Source organism: Lycium ferocissimum, chromosome 9, assembly GCF_029784015.1.
Source record: "Lycium ferocissimum isolate CSIRO_LF1 chromosome 9, AGI_CSIRO_Lferr_CH_V1, whole genome shotgun sequence".
Taxonomy (NCBI): Eukaryota; Viridiplantae; Streptophyta; class Magnoliopsida; order Solanales; family Solanaceae; genus Lycium; species Lycium ferocissimum.
Window position 1 is genome coordinate 42109985 of NC_081350.1, and position 21533 is coordinate 42131517.

A 21533-nucleotide genomic window follows, 5' to 3' on the forward strand; every position below is an offset into this window, starting at 1 on the left:
ATGGCAGAGGTATAAATAGTCCAACTTGTAACGAAGGGTAAACTTAGCTAATAAAAGAAAGTAGAGGGGGTATTTTTGACCCTTGTCCCTATTTCTAGTCCATATTACCTAAAATCAGCTAAAAATAATGGAACACGATTTTTTGGCACTTCCAAGTAGGGGTGTTCATGGGTCAGTTTTGGGTTAAAATCAAAACCAAACCAATCTAGTCGGTTTTTAAAATTATTAAAATCAAACTAAATATAGATATCCATCAGTTTGCTTCAGTTTGGGTCGGTTTTTCAGTTTTTAAGAAAATTAACGGTATTTGTCTCTTTCGTGTTTTTCTACCTACGATTAGGAGAGAATTTTCTATCTTTTTTCAACTTATAATCCCTTCTTACCCTTTTATTGTGGTAGCTATAGTTTCTTGCATTATGGAGAAAATGTCTTAAGATTTATGATTTTAATTAAGTGAATAAAGTTTATAAGAAATACAAAATAAATCTAGGCAAATCTTATATATGAGTTTGAATTCATGAATTTCTTTTTTAAAATCGGCTTAAGGTATAGAGTTCACTAGCCTATTAGAATTAAATAAAATTTTAAGTAAAAAGTATATAAATTATTTAAAAGTATTTATAAAAATTGATATATTGTATATATATAATTATAAAAATTATGTATAAAATTTGTCGGTTAGGTTCGGTTTTTTCTTCGGTTTGCTTTTAATAAAACCAAAACCAAACTAAATATTATCGGTTTTAAAAAAAAAATAAAACCTAACCCAAGTAAATATCGGTTTGGTTTTGATTTTGATTTTCGGTTTGGATCGGTTTTTAACTAAATCGTGAACACCCCTAGTTACAAGTATAACGTAAAGAGATTATTTGATTTTTAACTTTTACAATAAAAACAAAATACTATAAAATTTTAAAATGTATTAGAATACGTATCCCTCGAATCTCGACCAACTTCACCCCCTAGCTATTCAGTCGTGTCCACGAATCTGAAGGGATTTGACAAAAATGGAAGGTATCAGATGATTTACGGAAAAACACTATCTATAAGTGAGAAACTGCATTTCTTGCTCATTTAAAACCATAGGAAATATGAAAGGCCAAGTGTGAAAGATAAAAACCAAAAGATAAATTTTTAGGAGTAATGAAGTGTAAATAGTAGCTTTAATTAGAAGATGAAAGTAACGCACGGGAATTTAAAGAAATTCCTATAAAAACATTACTACAATATATTTCTTACAATTAAAGGTAACATTATGAAGTTTAATATTTCAAGACAACCTTTGCAATATATTCATTTTGTATACTAATATTTAAGGGCGAAAAGGTCGTTTAAATTTTAATGGACATTTTGGTAATTCAACTTTTCAACTTAAGGTCTTCCCACTTTTAGAATAGTATCATATGATATGATGAGGCTTGATTCGGAGTACGAGGATTACACTAACTAATGATTTGTGTGAATTCGGAAATAGAATCTTCATAAAATTTACATATTTAGAAACTACATAAAAAACACTATAAGATACAATAGTTAACAATTCAAAATTTTTAGAAAGTATTTGAAAAGATTATGGTCAAATATATCCTCTGATTGTCCAAATAGTAACTAACACAAACAAACAAATTGAAATGAAGGGAGTAGTACTCAAGATACAAAGTACAATATAACAAGCACTCTTGCACAACCGATCATAACTTTGTCAAGGCGTTATTCCACTCCCTTATGTCAGTCACCCCTCTCATTCTTCCCGCCAAAGTGATGAGCCCAAGTGGCAAGCCCTCGCACTTTATTGCCATTTTTTTGGCAATTTTCTCAATATTTGGACTAAGCACAGTCTCACATCCTAGACTCTTCGTGAACAACTCCCAAGCATCATCAGTATTGAGTTTCTTCACTTCAAGTAGTTTTTTACAACCCATCTTTAGGCAGACTTCATAAGAGCAAGTAGTTAGAATCAGTCTACAGCCTTCCACACCAAGAGGGTCACCCAACTTCTCCAAGCTAAGGCGACCGTAGACATCATCCAATATGATAACAATGTTCTTCCTTTTTCTGAATGCCCTGTTTAATTTGGCTGCCCTTCTTTGCTCATCAACCTCATCGAAAAGATCAAGATTCATAATTTTGGCAAGATCATCTTGTAATCTTTTGATGCTAAACCCTAGAGGGCAACCCAACAGACTTGATAATGAGTCTTCTCAAGAAGACGATTATGTATATGCTTTGCCAAAGTTGTTTTGCCCACACCTTTCTCACCATGTATACCGATGCTTGAGACATTATTATCCTGTAACCACGTCCAAATGTCTTCTACATTTTGTTTTGATATTTCCTCGTGAACTTCAGGCACCAGCAGTAGACACTCCTCGCGCTCATACATATCATGTACGAGGGTGCCAAAATGTTTACTTTGCTCAAGAAGTTCTCTAGCCCTTCCATTCATCTTCTCCAAAGCACCTGGATCTATCTCCCCTCTTGTTACTTCTTCTTTTAAGGCACAGACATTCATAACATCGTTAAACCAAGAATCAATTTCTCTTTTCCTCTTCTTCCCAAATCGCTCTTGGTTCTTAACCTCTATCTTCACATCGGCTGCTTTATCTGATAATTGCTTTATATTTCTTTCCAGAGTTTTCAAATTCTCATCAAAGTTACTAATACCTCTAAAATCCTTTATGCTAAAATCAATTACCTTCTCAACAAAAACGTCAGATATCTTCTCAATACAAATGTCCATGATCTTACAAAATTCTCTGCAAAAAACAAAAAAATAATAATAATAAAGTAGTTCAGTTACAGGATAAATCATAATCAATATGTAGTTCACTGAAAAACAATACTTTCTCCTTTCCAACTTATATGGAACTCTTCTCTTTTGAGATATCTCAAAAGGCTTTTTTTTTCTTTGGTTTAACATTTCAATTTCTTGGACATCTGATCAATGAACTGTAATCATCTCAAAGAGATTCTTTTTAAAAAAACAAAACATCAAATGAATGTCATCAATGAGCGCAAGACATCACGTATTTTGCGTATAATTCAAATTCAAATCTTAATGTGATATTTTCTCAATAAAACTAACTTTTCAATCATATTAATTTTTTTGGTTAATTCTCGCTACTATAATATATATGTCAAATTCAGCACTTTAAGTATCATTTCTAGTAAAATAGCTTCATATAATATGCAATAAAGGAAAGTAATATCAGACTAGCTGGCCATTACTGAGAATTGATAGAATCTAAAGTACGAGATTTAACAAAGGAAGTATTACACTGCTCATGTAAAATAGAGCAACTTTTGAAGCATTGTAGTGCTCAATTGGACCACTTAAAAGAATGCCTGAGATCCTAAGCCAACTTTACCTTGTTTTGCCATATAATCTAGCAAGTATCCTAAGTCAATTTTACCATTCGGATATGATAAAATCTATGCAAATTGCACGTAACTCTTACATGAAAGATGTAAAATTAGTATTGCTATCCCAGGGAGGATTTTAACTTTTTAACATTATCCAATATTTGGTTGATTATTAAGCAAAGGGCAGTACATCATCATTCAACAAGTTCAAGATTTTTTGGATTGATAAGTTATAAGTAATTTGCTCCACTAATAACCATGTACCACGGTGTCAGCTTTGTAAAAAATAAAATAACAAATGTGAAACGAACCTGCCAAAAATCTATCCATCTATAGAAGTAGGTATGTAATTGTACAACAAACCTGAAGAAAACTCGAAGTACACAGACCAAAGAAGACATGATGTACAGATATCCCATAAGCTTCCAAATCCTGTTGGTTTTGTTGTTTTATAGACCTGAGAGACTTTGAGTGATCCTTCTGTTGTAATACAAAAGTGAGAATGCCGGTGATGGTATCTGGCTGCATATATATAATCACGAAACAACTATGAGAAACGAAATGTCACCTGCCAAAACAAAAGAGTCCGTGCACATATACTGCAAAAGGAAGTCAGATAGGATTGATGATACTGTATATCAGTGAGAAGGATATATATATATATATATATATTTTCAATTCACAGTCCTGCACTGACTTCAAAATTTATAGATTCAAATAGATTAGACTTAGGAAGAAGGGTCCATTTTTGTTTGCAAATATTTTCTAAAAACTTTGGAGGCACAATTTAACATGTATTGGAGAATGGCAACAGCTGACCAATTAGCATAGGAAAGAACTCTTTACGGCTTTTTGATGAGGCAACATCTGCTTCTTGTTTTGCTTCAAATTCTGAGTTTAAAGTGCATCTTAAATCTGTTGAAATAGCCATTTAAGGTGGAGTTATTCAGACGTCAGAGAGTTAAATGATGGAACTTGCTGGCCATAGAGATTAGAGCGGTGCCAAATCACTTTGTGTATGGACGTATTTGCTTTTGTTTACCTCCTTATCTAAGGTGGTGGTGGATGCAAAAAATTTACTTTAAGAGCCTATTTGGATAGGCACCTAGTAATTGGAATTGGTGTAATTACTACCCTACTAATTACACAGCCTAGTAATTACACAGTAGTGTAATTACAACGACCTGTTTGTTTGTCATAATGTAATTACAGGTGTCATTACACAAGTGTAATTACACAGTTAGTTTAATTTAAAAATAAAATTTAATTATAAAAAAATTAAAATTAATATTTTAAAAAATATGTGCCTTTATAAATGATATATTAGTTATTTAATAATACATTGTTTCTTGAAAATATGTTAATTAATAATCATATATTTGTAACTAATATTGTAAAAAATAACTGATATATAATTTCAAATTAATAATATTTTAATTTTAATTGATTATAAAAATTAAAAGCATACCTTTTTTGTGAGAACATCATGGGATTGGATGTTTGACAAAAAAAGAATATTTATAAATATAATGCTATAACAATATTCAATTGACAATAATCTATCAATTGTAAGTGAAAAATAAATAACATGCAATGAGTCAATAGTACTAAAACAAATATTTTTAAAATCGAAAATATAACCTAAATTCAAAATCCGAAAGAAAATTTTTAACATAAGTTTTTAACATAATACTCTTATGTCAAATTCTAAGGTTACATAAGTAAGTTTCAACGTAACATAAGTAAATACTCCTATAATTCAAAAGAAAGAAAAAATATAAGTCAATAACCTCATTCACAACGAAATTTTACTTTAATAACTTCACTTTTTATATGTTAAGTTTGCTAATGACCCATTCTTTCTAATATTAAAAGATGTAGTTTTAAAAATTAAAATATTAACATGGTTATGCTAAATGAATAAAATAAAAAACTAAAAAAAATATGAGCAATTACATGGAACCACAAGAAGTAAAGTTTGGGAATGAGAAGAAAAGAAATGAAATATAAATTCTATAAAAAGAAAAATATATTTTAAAAAATACAAATCATTAAAAAGTAAAAATAAAAAAGAAATTAAATAATAGAAATAGAAAATAAATTATAAAAGAAAAGAAATTAAAAAATAAAAAAGAAATTAAATAATAGAAATAAAACGAAATTAAAAAATAATAGAAAAGAAATTAAAAAGAAATAAACTAAAAAGTAACTACTTGTAATTACAGGGTGTAATTACTGTCCAGAATTGAATTGAATAGTGTAATTACACCCTCTCATTACACTCAGTCTGACTTTAAGCGTGAATTCACAATCAAAAACAGTTAAAAACATTGTAGTAATTACACCAATTACACCCAATTCCAATTACTTGGATGGCTTTCCAAACAGGCCCTAAGAGTCTCATCTTGACTGGACACAAAATTTAAGGAATAAAAAGAAATTTTTGAATCCTATTGTCTTAACTTAAAGAAACTTTTGAATCTTATGATTTTAAGGTACGTAGGATGTTTGAATTGTCAACTTACTAAATATACGAGAGATACTCTTTTTTGGGACAGACCAAAAAGGAAAGTAAGGCACTTAAACTTGAGACGGAAGGAGTATGTATAGATATTTATTTATTTTATTTTATTTATTTATCTTTTCAGCTGTTGAGCAGTCAGATCTGATTTCAAATACAATGAAAAAGAAGAACAATTAATAGATTGAATTAAAAGCATTGAAATTTATATTTGAAGAAGTTGAAAAAAAAAAAAAAAACTTTCTACAAATGAAGCTAAAAAATAATCCAAATTTTCAGTCAGTTTGTTATCAAATGCAATAAAAATGAAGAACAAGGCATACTTAAGGCTGAAAGACGCTCAGTATTTACCTTTGATCTTCAAGTTGAAGCAGAAGGCAGTACCTCCGATTTTATAATGTGTAAGAAATCAAAAGCAGGAGAGAAGCAGTGGACTATATAAATGAGGGAAAATACTGATTGGTTTTGGTCAAGGTCTTTCTTTAAAGGGGAAAAAATGCACTTACATTTCCTTTTCTTCCCACTTTCTTATAATGTTCCTTTCTTTTCCCTTTTTTGCTCCTTCCCCTTCTTTTCCATGAAACTTCTCTCCACTCTCTAAAAACAAATTACCAAAAAAAAAAAAAAAAAAAAAGAAAAAAAAAAAAAAGGTTTCAGCATAAGGTTTTATTTCAAACTAGCTTTTTTTTTACTATACAAGTATAGACTATAGCCCCCGTTTGGCCATAAGAATTATTTACTTTATTTCGGAATTTTTTTTCATTTTTTTCAGGAATCAGCGTTTGGCCATGAAAATTTCGAATACAACTTGACGTTGTATTTTGGAATACCAAAAACTCAAAAAACTTGTTTTTCAAAAAAATTTCACTTTTTTAACTTTTTTACAACTACATTTTACCAAAAATTACAATTTCAAAAACTATGGCCAAACATAACTCCAACTCCAACTCCAAAACTCCAAAAAAAAGTGATTTTTTTTTTTTTTGGATCTATGGACAAACGGGGCCTAAATAGATTGGCGTATAGTTTATTTCTTCTTTCAATAATACTGTGGAGATACAATAAAAACTTTGTTATAATAATCCTGTTTGTTTGGACCTTTTCTGCATTGTTATTGCGATTGATTGTTATACACTTATGATAACATTTGACATATGAGTTTACTTGACTGATATAGATAAGAATTACCTGAAAATATATTTTTCAACTTTTTATGTGTGAAAAAATGGTAGAATACAAAAAGGCCCCTATTTCATCTTTTAATTTATCCTATTCCAAGTTCAATAGCGTTTTAGACGTTCCTGCTGGTTCCTAGTTGGAACCTACATAATGATGAATGTTGTTTCTATAGGCAAAAGCTTATTGTAAAGCAATGAAATCTATCTATATAAAACTTGTCGTAGATATAGTGCTGTGTCACTTCTCCATGACCAACATACTACTTAATAACAAAAGGGGGAGGAGAATTAAAGTACACCAAAATATTACAATTTTTAAAGTTATTAGCGCAATTTAATTAATTCTAACGGGTTATTTTCTAGCGATAACTACATAGCATAACTAACATTACTACATATTTATATTTAGTAGCTATAGTTTAAAATAATTACATTTCATAGCTAATAATTATATATTAAATACAACTTATAGCTCTCTCTCTCTCTCTATATATATATATATGCAAAGTAAAATACCCCATCATTACATTATTCACTTCCAACCCCCGTCTCTCTCTCTCTCTCCCTCTCCCCCCGCCCCCCCTCTGCCGCCGCCGCCGACCTTTCTCCCAAACTTTTACGGTCGAAATCCGGTCGGTCTTGGCCGGATCGGCCCGGATATACATCGGATCTTCATCGATTGGCCTCTCGTCCTTCTCCCGACGAACTTTGACGGGCGGTCTTGCCGGATGCGGCCGGATATAAATCGGATCTTCGCCGATTGGCTTCCATCCTTCTCCCGGCGAACTTTGACGGTCGGATACGAGTCAAATCTTTGCGGATACGACCGGATATACATCGGATCTTCCACCGTCGACAAGTGTTGCTTTGTCGGAGTTTGGCCAAGACGGTGGCTTTTCAGGTCAAATTAGGTACGGGATGCGAAAAATCACGTTACTTTTTCGGTGTTTTCATTAATTTTTCGAAGATACAATTCATTGTATTCATTAATTTTTTTGTATTTGTTGTATATTTACCGTGTATACAATGTTTTTTTTTTAGTATTTGTTAATTTTTTGGTATATCTATGTTGTATACGGTATTTTTTCTTTGTATCTGTTGTATACATATCGGAAAATACGATGTATTTGTGTAATTATTGGTGTATATGTATTCGGTTTTTTTACTTGTTGTATTCGCGAATAAAATAAGCCAATTTATGAATACGAATAATTATTTCATGAATACGTTGGGAAAAAAATTATTTTAGTCATGAATACGGTAAACAAAAATTGAATACGAAAAAAATGAATACGGCAAAAAAAAAAGTAGCTACGGCTGTAAATAAGCAAAATGTTCTTTATCTTGAGATTTTTAACTTACTAAAAATGTAGTCATTTATGAAATTTTCCCATTTTCTATCACTTCATTTATTGTCCTGTAGGAAAATGAACAAAACATATATAAAAGATAGCGCAGTATCGCATGTTTACAATTGGGGAGTATATATAGAAATTTTTCCCTTTTTCTGTTGTGTTATGGTAACGAATGACTAAATATCATCAAATCATACGATTGAAGTTGCACATATATAAGAAGAAGAAGAAGGAAAAAAAAAAAACGACTAGAGGTTGTAGATGAAACATTAACAATAAAGGGCTGTTTTTTAATATAGTAAGAAAATAGGAGAAGCTACATAACTACTAGCAAATGAGTAAAATATTTCATAATTTATTATTATTATTAATTAAACCACATAATCTACGATATATACCGTATAATCCAGTAAGTGAGAAACGGTCTGAATATGTCAGTTTTCTTATAAATGCGGAAACTGAATCCGATAGGTTATATTTCTTCCTTCAATTAAATCCACTAAAACATGAGGAATTTTTTATAATATCAATTAGTCCCTTCAAATTCTCCATTCTGGTAAGAATACTACTCCCTATTAATACGGAAGCACTATTGGGTATATCTAATGTATAATGTAGCATTTTCATTATTATATTATATATCATTTTCAGTATATCATATCTCAAGGTACTTTGTATTAATGCAATGCATACAGTGTAGGAAAAATTATGAGACATGACAAATATTTAGACTGTATTTACGATGCACATGTCCGTAATTGTATGCTCTATAAGCTCTTTCACGCTATTCCGCTGATGCAGTATGCACTGATACAACAGATACTCATGATTTTCAGCTAATCTAGCGCAAATGTACGTGTTAACACAAAGATTTTCAGCTAATATAGTATGTGGTGATTCAATTGATATCCGATAGTTTCAGCTAATCCAGCGCAATTGTATGTGCTGATACATCTCTTCCGCGCGCGGATACACTGTATCAGTGCCAAAGATTCAATTTTAACAAAATAGAATGCATGATTTATTTATAAGGTGAATTGATATGTGAATTGTAATACCAAAGATTTTAATATGAAGAATACATCGATCTCACTTTAACCCCTTATCTTTCTTGGACTTCAGAAACAATACTCTTTTACCTTTTGAATGAGCTAATAAATGAGAAAATTACACGATAGGTCAAACTTTTAAAATTAGGCACACAAATAGCACAACTTTTAAAATTCTTCAAAAATAACACCATAAATTAAGAAATTAATTTTGTCCTTATATATATCTACTCCATTATGCTTTCTCTCTCATCACTATAACTGTAAAATTCAGCCATGTCTAGCCTTCAAATTCACGTTCTCTCTCTTGTATCTCTCCCCCTCAAACCCACTACCTCCATATGCTTTAGGATTAAAATTGATGGTGATTTTAGTCGAAGATAACAATTGCATATTCATGATAGATTTCTAGAATAAATAATGATTCAAGTTATTTTTTTAGTATAAATTTGTTTTAATTCTTGTATACATGCTATATAAATATGAATTTATCTATATATTTGTATTTATATGAATTTATTAAATATCTGTAGTATATTTTTTATATAAAATTTTTACTCATTGTATATAAATTTTACACTTACATATTCATGGAATATTTATGTTATAAAATTTATTATAATTGGTATAAATTGTATATATGTTCAATATAATATTTTACCTTTTTTTGTCTTGGATTTTTTCAATTATCCCTTCTTTTTAGATCAATTATGGTGTTGTTAGTATTAGTTGTCATGGAATGATATTTAATTAACGCTGCTATGATTCTGTATATATTTTTTAAAGGGCATTTTACATAAATAGCAAACATTTGGGGGTTAATCAAGCTGCATAGCTAATGTTTCAATATTTACGTTCTGTAGCAAATCAGCCCAGCTCCCACATGTATATTCAATTTTTTTTTTTTAGCTGTATTCATGAATACAACAAAAAAAATTTCCACTGTATTCATGAAATAACTATATGTATTCATAAATTGGCTTGTTGTATTCATGAATACAACGAGTAAAAACTGAATACATATACACCAATAATTACACAAGTACATCATATTTTTTCGGTATGTATACAACGGATACGAGTGAAAAATACGGTATAAAACATTCATACACCAAAAAATTAACCGGTAAATACAACAAATACAGGCAAAAAATACAGTATACAACATAGATACACTAAAAAATTAACAAATACGCCATATTTTCTGGTATGTATACAACAAATACAAGCGAAAAACGTTGTATACACGGTAAATATACAACAAATTTTGGCGACTAAAACGGCCACATTTTTTTTTCCGACGTAGATTTGAGTTTTTTTTGTCTTTTTCGGCGTTCCCTCGTAGGCATTTTGAATTCTTCATGGTGGCGACGGCGGAGATTGGAGGGTTTAGATCTGAGTTTTTTTTCTTTTCCGGCTTGCCCTCGTCGGCATTTTGAATTCTTCGTGGTGACGACGGCAGAGATTGGAGGGACTTCGTTGGAGCTTCGCCAACCAGCGGAACCAGCTATATAAAAATTTGTTTGGTTCGCTGGAGCTTTGTCGGAGAAGAAAGGGAAAACGGGAAGGGGCTGGCAGTGACAGTGGTGAAGGGGCACGGCATTTCGCCGGAGCTCCGGCGGTGGGTGGTGGTCGGCGGCGGAGCAGTGGGGAGAAGAGAGGGGAGAGAGATGGGAGGGTTGGGTTGTAGTGTGATGGGTATTCTATTTGGTGTGTGTATATATATAGTTACTAAATGTCATTAATACACAAATGTTTGCTATGAGAAGTAATTAAGTTAAACTATAGCTATTAAATGTCAATACCCACTATATGTTTGTTATATCATGTAGTTATCCCTTTTTTAAATAGTATACAATTATGTTTTTTCCCCCTAATAAATCCTTCTTGTCAAATGGGCGGGTTGGGCTGAGATTGTACAAATCAAAATGGGTTGAGCCCGGTAATAAATGGTTTAGGCTAAGATTGGCCCAAAAGTCATTTGGGCTAAAATGGGTTGGGTCATGACCCACCCAACTTGACCTAATTATTTGAGGGTCTATTTTCTAGGAACACATTTTTAGTGGAAAATATTTTCCTTTATATTAAACACACCACAAACTTATAAGATACATGATAAAAGAAAAGTGACTACATAGAAAAAAGTAAAGTAAATCTCAAGCAATAAACAAAATTAAACCAAAATAACTACGTATGAAATATTTGTAAAAAATAATTACACTATGTAAAATTGATATGAAAACAACATAAATGCATTACAGAAAATTGATTAGTTGAAGTAAAATTTTAATACTAATAATAATACAAGTAACAAGATGGATCAAGATAAATTTGAAGCTCAACAAAAGAACATTCCATGAAGTAAAAACATGATTTTGAGAATTAGAAGAAAAAGAAGAGTTAAAAGGAGAAGAAACAGAGGTACCCAAACTTAAAATTCTGTACAATAATAATACAATACGTTTGCTTAAACGCAGAACAAAACAAATGTTTCTTTTTTATTAAAAGAAAAACTCGAAATGGACTATTAGTAGCGCACATGTGTAATGTGAGGTTGGAAGAGGGTCTTGAGATGGGATTGTTCCCCCTCCAATGTTTGCCACCAATCTTTTTCTAGAACTTTGATTGTATGGAGGGCTAGAAAAGGATGTGCATTTGTAGTGGGAGCATAGAAAGGCAGCCTCTTCAGCTCGGAGCAGTGTTCAAAGCTCATCGATTCAAGGGAATCACAGATGAGTTTTCCCTCACAGATTCTCTTCAACTTAGGCAGGTCGGTTAGTTCGAGCCTCATTAGCTTTGGAAGGATGAGAATGTCGCTACTTGTACCATCTTGTTCAGTTGCTTCCTCAGCTATTATCTCTTCCATCTCATCACAATCAGTTACACCAAGCTTCTGAAGGTTTTCAAGATCCTGCAAGATAGCCCGTGGAAACAACTTCTTTATCTTATTGGGTCTCTCAATATACAGATATGCAAGACCCGAGAAGGTGTCACATGGAACATGAGATGCAATCTTTCCCTTACAAAGCCCAATAAGATTTGGCAAAGAAGAGATACTTAGCATATGGAAACGTATGCAATGTGGGTCTGTAGTAGTATTTCTACCAGATGGCACATTGACAATCCATTCTATGTCATCACAATGCTTGATCTTACAGGTCAAGCCTGTTAAAGTAGTCCGTGTCAGAAAATTGTCCACCAAGCAGCTACTCAGCCCATGACAGTTGTTAATATCTAGAAATTGAATGCCATGTGGAAGAATAATTGATGTTGGTGCTTCTCCTCCACATGCTTCAATGGTGCAATCTTTTACAACCACTCTTCTTTCTTTGATTTTGTTATTTTCGTAGACAATGCGATTGAAAAGGGACGAATTTGTCCCGACTCGTATGTCACACCTCCAATCATTTTCATAGTTATGACGATTTCTCATGAACTCGTGTATTAATACATAGAGGAAGATTGAGGTATTGAAGATGGGAAAGTTTAGGTAATAGCTCCTTTGGCAGTTCATCAAGATATATTCCACTCATATCTAGATATGTAAGCTTGACTAAGCTTCCCATGCCTTGAGGCACTTCCTTAATATCAGTGCCTGATAGATCTAGCACCCTCAGATTTTTTAGCTTTCCCAGTGGTGGCACAGATTTGAGCTCTCTACATTCTCGAAGCGAGATTGCTCTAAGACTTCCCAAGTTAGATACGCAACTCGGCAAATCCATAAGCTCTGAGTTGAAGCTCAAGTTGAGCACTTGGAGGTTGTTCATATGCTGAAAGAAAGATTCTGGAATCCTTCTCAAACAACAACCAGGCAAAAGCAAGGTTGATAATTTGGGGCAATTCGGTGCATGTCTTTAGGGATTCCCCCTATGTAGCTTTGGAAAAAAGAGATTTTATCCGAATCGAATGCCCAATCTTGCTCCTCTGGCACAGGTGATCTTATTCCAGCCCTTACCATGTATCTTGGTTTAACATATGTGATCCGCAATACCATTTCCCTAAGTAAATCATGCATCTTTACTGCTTGACCGAGCTCATAATCACCATCAACTGCTTTAAGTAAGCATACCTTAACTAGTTTATTCAATATGGTATGGCCCTGGTTAAACTCTTCTTGCCTACTATTTCCCTTCACCAGTCCCTCCATGATAAATCTACCAACTAGTTTCTCTCCATCAATTGTACAGTCCTCAGGATACAAAGCACAGTACAAGAAGCACTCTTGCATAATTTTATCTTTCAACTGATCATAACTATACTGCATTACCTTGAAGACATCACTTTCCATGTCATCAGGGAATTCTTTCAAAGCGTTCTTCCACTCCCTTTTATCAGTCACCCCTTTCATGCTTCCCGCCAAAGTGATGAGCCCAAGTGGCAAGCCTTTGCACCTTCCTGCCATGGATTTGGCAATTGACTCGATATCTGGATTGAGCATAGTCTCGCATCTTAGACTCTTCCTGAACAACTCCCAAGCATCATAATTATTGAGTTTCTTCACTTCGAGTAGTTTCTTACAACCTATCTTTAGGCAGACTTCATAAGAGCGAGTAGTTAGAATCAGTCTACAGCCTTCCACACCAAGAGGGTCACCCAACTTCTCCAAGCTAAGGCAATCCCAGACATCATCCAATATGATAACAATGTTCTTCCTTTCTTTGAATGCCCGGTTTAATTTGGCTGCCCTTCTATGCTCATCAACCTCATCTGAAAGGTCCAGATTTACAATTTTGGCAAGATCATCTTGTAATCTTTTGAAGCTAAACCCTTGAGAAACAGTAACCCAACAGACTTGATAATGAATCTCATTAACAAGACGGTTATGTATATGCTTTGCCAAAGTCATTTTACCCACACCTCCCATACCATATATACCGATGCTTGAGACATTTTCAACATGTAACCACGTCCAAATCAATTCTAAATTTTGTTTTGATGTTTCCTCATGAACTTGCGGCGCCAGGAGTAGACACTCATTGCGCTCATACGTGTCATGTACTAGCATTCCAAAATGTTTACTTTGCTCAAGAAGTTCTCCAACCCTTCCATTTAACTTCTCCAAAGCACCTGCATTTCTCGTCCCTCTTGTTACTTCTTCTTTCAAAGAACGTAATTCTAATTCGATCTCTATAACCTCGTCAAACCAAGAATTGACTTCTCTTTTCCTCTTCTTCTTTCCAGATTGCTCTCGACCCTGAACCTCTGTCTTCACATCGAATGCTTTATCTGATAATTGTTTCACATTTCTTTCCACAGTTTCCAAATTCTCCTCAAAGTCACTGATACGTTTGAACGTCTTTACTCCAAAATCTACTATCTTCACAAAAATAGCGTCCATGATCTTCTGAAAAGGACTGCAAAAAAAACCATAATAATGTAGCTCAGTTGCAGTGTATAAAATCATAATCTAGATGTTCTTTACTAAAAACATCACTTCCTGCACAACACTTTTCCATATTTTGAGATACCAGCAAAAATGCTTGATAAGATTCCACACCTTTTATTGTGGTTGAATTAACATAATTAATTTTAGGGTGAATCCAAGCATCAATCTCATAATTGCTCAAGGTCAAGAATAATTTAACGCTTATAAAGCAGTGATTTAATGACAAAATGATTTTCACAGGAGCTAAACGTTAGATTATAGTATCACATAAATTAATATAGAGAGAGCACCAAAATGTTGTAAAAGTAAAATCTTCTTTCTGTCTGGAAAGTATATATTTTTATAACGTAAGAAACCATGAACCTGAGCAATATCAATTGCAATAGTCTAAGCGAAAAGAAGAGCAACTTCAATATGAAGTTAAAATATAAATAAAAAGTTAACTAAGTAACAAACTCAGACGTAATACATGTTTAGTAAACACATGAAGATAAAAGTAGTTTACCTTTTACAGCTGCTCAGGAGTAATATCTGGTTTCAACTACAATGACAAAAAGAACAATTAATAGACTGAATTAGAAGCATTAAAATTTATGTTTGAAGAAGTTGAAAAAAAAAAAAGACTTTTTACAAAAGTTTAAAAGTTGATCACTTTTCAGTCAGTCTGTTATCAAATACAATAAGAAAGAAGAATTTTCAGTTATTACAAAGAAGAAAATTCAGTTATTACATTTGATCTTCAAGTTGAATCAGAAGGTAATACCTCTACACAGATTTTATTGTAATAATAACAAATCAAAAACAGGAGAGAAACAGTACACTGTATAAAAGTCTTCTTTCCATGGTCCTTTTTTTTTTTGTGCGAGGAAAAAAAAAAAAAACAAAGATGTAGAGTGGGTTTGGTGGGAAGGAATATTTTTTGCACATAAAAGGTTAAAATAACTAATAAAAAATATTTAGATATATAATTTTAGAAAAATATTATCGGAGGTGGCCAGGTGGGTTGGAGTAGGTGGAGGTGGGGGCTATGATTTTGGGCTAATGGGTGTGTTCGAGGGTCGTAAGGAGAGGATTAATATGAAATGTGGGACTTGTTTTCCTTATTTCTAGTAGGAATATATTCCTCCATACCAAACACACCCTTATATCTCAATTTTCTTATGTTTGGTTGGTTAAAATATTTTATTAAATAAACTAAGTTTATTAGAAGTTAGAAAAATAATTTTCTTGATGGAAGTAGGAAAAACAAATTTCATGTAAAAATTTCTTTTTTCTTTTTTTGAAAGAAAAAAATAATACCTACAATAGAAAAATTAATCAGTTATTTCTTCGTCATTCCAAACTAATCAGTTATTTCTTCATCATTCCCAACATGCCAATATTGGCACTAATGGTACTTAAATGTAACTCGTTGTTCAAACAACTATTCAGAGTTCCTAAAGCTTCTCGTAAGGCTTATTGGGTTTATTCTCAACATGCCAATATTGGCACTAATGGTACTTAAATGTAACTCGTTGTTCAAACAACTATTCAGAGTTCCTAGAGCTCCTCATAAGGCTTGTTGGAAAACCGTTGTCGGACTTGATTAATAGCCCTTTGCTCTTCAAACTGAATGTTTCGTTTACCACACATGTTGATGCACTCTAGTCCAACACTTCCATACAACAAACAACATCCAATTTTCTTCTTTTTTTGAACCAGCAGGGGCGTAAAGGTTCAACGGTACAATTGACAAATGACAGGCAGAACCAATAAGCAAAAAAAAAAAAAAAAAAAAAAATTGTGATCCAGAATCCAAAAACTAAAAATCTCGGTTCCGCCTCTGTCTCTTTGGTACCCCTGCACAGCAGGACAGCCAAACTCTCCATCACTCTTTACTTCAACATTTTCTAGGAGCTCGATAGTTTGTTGGTCAATATCAACAATGACATGTCTTATAAATCAAACACCAAAGATAAACCAATTGTATTATAATCGGACGAAGATCATAAAGTCGACAAACCAAACAAAATTACATCCTCATATGCTCGTGAATTGACAATCATCCACAATTTAAGGAATTGCCATTGTTTTAATTAAGATTTCTTCAACATTTATTTTACATTCAATGTGTTTCCAAGATAGAGCCTGATGATAGCATCCACCTATGCTTACATCAAAAAAATTAAGCAAAGGTAGAATATACTAATTTACAGTACAGAACTCGAGATAAATCAAGCTTTCAATCATTTTACAATACATATCTCTCAAAAACCACCCGTTATGATGTACAATCTTGGCAATACAACCCACTGCGATCATATCTCCATTTTACGAGCTCTCTACTTTTCCCTGCACGCTCAATCAAAACTCCTTGGTGAGATAAGGTATCGTGTGGATCAATTTTGAAGACTCAACCAATTAAGTTCAAATTATGCACCCAATGGTATTCAATGTTCTATCAAAACAGTGCTCTACTACTACTACTACTACTACTTTTAACTTGTTTTTAGAGCCATTATCTAGTACACCACATAAAGTTGGAAAAACTTGTACACCACATAAAGTTGGAAAAACTTGTCTCCTCAAGGTCTAAAAAAGTGGCAGTAAATCCTCTTACAATTTCCATAACAGTCTTCCGATCTTACATAGAAGTTCAGTAATAATGGAAGTGATTTATATTACAAATGAGACAATCAACCAAGTCAAGACAAACAATTAAAGGATCAATACTGTAGAAAGGAGACAATTAAGAGAGCTTTTGCCTTGCCAACTCTTAACAGACATTCAGTCCAGAACACACTGGTGTTTATTCTTCCCCCCATCCCTAAAAAAAGCACAAGCAAGAAGTTACATCAGAAAAGTGTTGCTTACGAGGAGAGGAACATAAAAATAACATAACACTGACAGAAGGTTATCCAAAAAAAAGTAACATAACTCGACATAAACAAAATTAAGACAGAAAATAACTACCAACTTAGCTGACAATGATTAGTCCTTGAGGTCTCTAAAACTCCATAAATGAGATCTCTGGGTGATTCATGTTTTCCTAGGCAGATGAATGGTTTACGTGCAAAGTAAGATGAGTCAACGCAAATCGCCAAATCATAAATGTGCAGACAAATCAACGATCAAGAAGAATGATTTATGAACGTACAGAAGGGAGATTGAGCGACCACCAAATTCAACAGGTTTAGAAGGTATAAGCAGGGACGATACCAAGTACTGAATGTGCTTATTGGGAAAAGATGGCCTCCACTCTATCCAGTGACGCCTGTAATCGTCCAGAATTCATATTGAACAATGGTTCACCAGTGCCTAAAGCCCTGAAAATGGAGTCCAAAATTCATATTAGGTAAAAGTAACACCAAGTTTCAGTCAGTTTTAATTCTTAAAGTACTACTTTCTCTGTTTCAATTTATTTGTCTTACTTTCCTTTTTAGTCTGTTTCAAAGAATGCATCTTTCCTAATTTGGCAACACTTTAATTCCAACATCTTACATCCCACATGGCATATGTTTTAAGACTACAAGATTAAAGGGCATTATACGTATCTTTAGTTTAAGACTAGGGGTGACAAAAGTAGTCCATGAAAACATGACTCACCCAACCCGAACAAGTTTGGGTGGGTCATTTATTAGCTTAGCCCATTTTTTTGTTTGATACATTACTTATAGGCATTGTAAAGAAAATATATATTTTCTTACATACATAAAAAATTATTAAAGAACAGATAAAAAAAATTGAAACTTAATAAGAATTGGGTGGGTTGGGTTATGACTCACTTTTTAGCCCAACCAATTTCAGCCCAAGTAACTTTTAGTCAGCCCATTTTGACCCACTCAAATTCAGCCCAACCCGCCCATTTGACACTTCTATTTAAGACCACAAGACTCAAAAGTCTTCTTTACTTTCTTAAACTTCGTGCCCAGACAAACTATGACACATGAATTGAAACGGAGAGAGTATACTTTTCAGGAGGCTAGAATCCCAATGATTCTCTACAAAGTGAAAGGCAAATGAGGATAAAGTAACTTGCCCAGTAACTTCTGGAAGTACATAATCTGCTTTCCATCCAAAACGGAAATCCACACCGGGACATAATCCAAGTGATGTTTTATTCCGGATGCTGGAGAGACCATCTCCACCGAAACAAGTATTGAGCTTCCATTTCCAACCAGTTGCATGCAACTGAAAGCTATGGCCTACACCAACCTGTATAAGTTCAAACAGTTACCCTATAACTTTTATGCTGATAAGGGCTGAAGCAGGAAACAGCACAGTTGTAGGGAAGGAACGGAAAAAGTTCAACCTGAAGATTCAGAAATTTTGTCACTGGGATCTTTTTGGAAAGAAGGCGTACTTCATGACGCAACGGCTCATATATGAACTTCCATCTCCGATCAGGGGCTAAAGGCTTTAAAACCAGCTTAGCCAGATACTCATTGTATGGAGCGTTGTAAAACTAGTCAAGTTATATCATAAATTAAAAAACTAGTTAAAACCATAAAAAAAAAAAAAAAAAAATTGTAATACAATAGCCCCATTAAACTAATAACAAAGGAAGTATCAAGGAAGCACCATAACTGTATATATTACTTAACTCGTTATTACTTTAGCTTGCAAGCTGCATTCGATAGTTAGCAAATACAGATTTTAGCGATCATAATTTTCAAAGAACAATTTTATGACGAATTGATTAATCAACATTTTACATCATACTGCACACTTATAAACATACATTATTCGAGAATTTAAAATTCCATTATGTTATTCTAATAAGTTGCCGATAAAGATGGATCAATGATTCTTCTTTTTGTTGGATGAGAAATAAAACTGACCCATAAATCATTTGTAAGAATGAGTGCAAATTTTAATATAAATGTAGCAAAATTCCTTATTCTTTGAAAAAACAAAATCACTGGGGCAAAGGCTCGTATATGAACTTCCATCTCCGATAAAGGGGCTAAAGAATTTTAAACCAGTTGTAAAACTAGTCAAGATGTATCATAAATAAAAAACCATAAACAAATTTTATAATACAATAGCCCCATTAAACTAATAACAAAGAAAGTATCAAGGAAGCACCATATTCGTATAATCGACCCCAACTAGTATAGGACTGAGACGTAGTTTATTGATTAAACACCAACGATATAGATGGTCAGTGAGAAATTAGTACCTCCAAGTTAACACCAACTCGATAACCTTCTATTTCTTTTCTGAACTTGACAAAAATCTCTGAAGGCATCAGATTGACATTGTAAAGCTCATCCCATGATGTGGGTTCTTCCCCACTTTGACTCGGAACACCCTCCTCCATTCTCAAACCCAAGAATCAATTCAAACTGAAGATGGTTCAACTATAAAACACCTAAAAATCGAATCTTTACGCATAAAAACGATTTCTTTATATATAGCAATCGATACGTGTTCATCAAATTTAACGCCAGAATCAATTCAAATTGCAAAGGTCAACAGCCAAACACCTCAAAATCAAATCTTTACACATAAAAATGATTTCTCTATACATCAGTTCATACTTGTATTTATGAATTAATTCCAAGAACCAATTCAAACTGCAAATGGGTCAAGGACCAAAAACTTCAAAGTCAAATCTTTACACATAAAAATGATTCTTTTCTATATTAATTCATAGTAGTTCATCAAAATTTAAGGTCAAGAATCAATTCAAACTGCAAATGGGGTCAGCAGCCAAACATCTCAAAATCAAATATCTACACATACAAATGATTTTTCACACATTATTTAAACTTGCTCATCAAACTTATTTCCAAGAGTCAATTTAAACAACAAATAGTCAACAGCTAAAGTCCAAACTACCTCAAAATCAAATCTTTATACATAAAAATGATTTCTTTATGTATTAATTCATACTTGTTAATCAAATCTTGATGCTAGAAGGAAGATATGACAAATATAAGCAAGTCAATACCTTGATGATATTACAACTGTAAAAGGGTCAGAAGCAGTGTAAATTTAGTGAACAAATTTACTGGATATTGATGAGAGTGAAGAGATAGAGAAGCTTAATGCTTTGACTCCATCAGTAAAATATGTAGTTCTAATTTATTATGTATAGAGGGACAAAAATACCCTCGAACTATTCAAAATAGTTAACTTTATTCTCAGTTACATTTTCAGTACAAAAATGATTTCGCCCCTAGTTAACTAGCTCAAAAATGCCTTTAATTAGCTAAATAGCTCAAAAATAACTTTAATTAGCTAAGAAGCTCAAAAATAACTTTCCGTTAATTATTAGGAAAGGGCAAATTTTGCCCTTGAACTATTCAAAATAGGACAATTTTGGAGGTAGTAACACAGAAGGTTACGCAACTATAGGTAATGATCTCCCAAAGTTATGTTTTAAAAAAAAAAACAACAAGGTCACCTAATTTTTCCTATCTCACATCAAAAGTCACCCACTTAATATTTGGCCAACAAAATATGACATGGCATTTAATTTAGTACACATAGACTTTCTTTTTCTCAATCCACAATGCAATAAGACCTGACCCAATCCAAATTAAAATAGAGTTTCACTCTCTCTGAAAGAAAAATTGGCCCATCCTTTTATTAAAATCGTGTCGTCTTCTTTTTCCTTCTCTCAGGCGAAGTCCATAAGGGAAAAGAACACTACCTAGCCATTGGGAATTTGTTCGGCCCATATTTGGGCTTAAT

General features: G+C 32.9%; 4 protein-coding genes across 15 annotated transcripts; all 4 read right to left on the minus strand.

The window, feature by feature from the left end:
• Window positions 1-1463: 1463 nt before the first annotated feature.
• LOC132030893 (probable disease resistance protein At5g63020) lies at window positions 1464-15690 on the minus strand. 6 transcript variants are annotated; one of them, XM_059420669.1, is made up of 5 exons: window positions 15583-15677; window positions 6236-6481; window positions 3932-3962; window positions 3727-3843; window positions 1464-2756 (listed from the first exon to the last, which is right to left on the minus strand). In XM_059420669.1, exons 4-5 carry the CDS (start codon window positions 3780-3782, stop codon window positions 2165-2167), a joined length of 648 nt encoding a protein of 215 aa, XP_059276652.1. In that variant the 5' UTR covers window positions 3783-3843; window positions 3932-3962; window positions 6236-6481; window positions 15583-15677; the 3' UTR covers window positions 1464-2164. The 6 variants fall into 6 exon arrangements, with proteins under 6 accessions (XP_059276652.1, XP_059276653.1, XP_059276649.1 ...); XM_059420670.1 differs by lacking the exon at window positions 3932-3962; XM_059420666.1 differs by lacking the exons at window positions 3932-3962; window positions 15583-15677 and adding an exon at window positions 4210-4278 and having other exon boundaries at window positions 3727-3885.
• Window positions 1692-2123, minus strand: LOC132031925 (probable disease resistance protein At1g52660). The gene has a single exon (XM_059421785.1). It carries the CDS (start codon window positions 2121-2123, stop codon window positions 1692-1694), a length of 432 nt encoding a protein of 143 aa, XP_059277768.1.
• LOC132031926 (probable disease resistance protein At1g61300) lies at window positions 11994-14885 on the minus strand. The gene is made up of 3 exons (XM_059421786.1): window positions 13387-14885; window positions 12918-13318; window positions 11994-12631 (listed from the first exon to the last, which is right to left on the minus strand). The coding sequence occupies exons 1-3, from the start codon at window positions 14868-14870 to the stop codon at window positions 11994-11996; spliced, it is 2523 nt and encodes an 840-aa protein (XP_059277769.1). The 5' UTR covers window positions 14871-14885.
• Window positions 15691-16876: 1186 nt separating the features above from the next.
• LOC132030894 (uncharacterized) lies at window positions 16877-20944 on the minus strand. Of its 7 annotated transcripts, XR_009408131.1 has the most exons (7): window positions 20788-20944; window positions 20014-20205; window positions 19144-19296; window positions 18871-19046; window positions 17989-18157; window positions 17805-17880; window positions 16877-17183 (listed from the first exon to the last, which is right to left on the minus strand). XR_009408131.1 is itself a non-coding variant. In XM_059420671.1 (6 exons), the coding sequence occupies exons 2-5, from the start codon at window positions 20152-20154 to the stop codon at window positions 18067-18069; spliced, it is 561 nt and encodes a 186-aa protein (XP_059276654.1). In that variant the 5' UTR covers window positions 20155-20205; window positions 20788-20944; the 3' UTR covers window positions 16877-17183; window positions 18051-18066. The 7 variants fall into 7 exon arrangements, 4 of the variants coding, with proteins under 4 accessions (XP_059276654.1, XP_059276656.1, XP_059276657.1 ...); XR_009408130.1 differs by lacking the exon at window positions 17805-17880; XR_009408129.1 differs by having other exon boundaries at window positions 17805-18157.
• Between the last annotated feature and the right edge of the window lie 589 nt (window positions 20945-21533).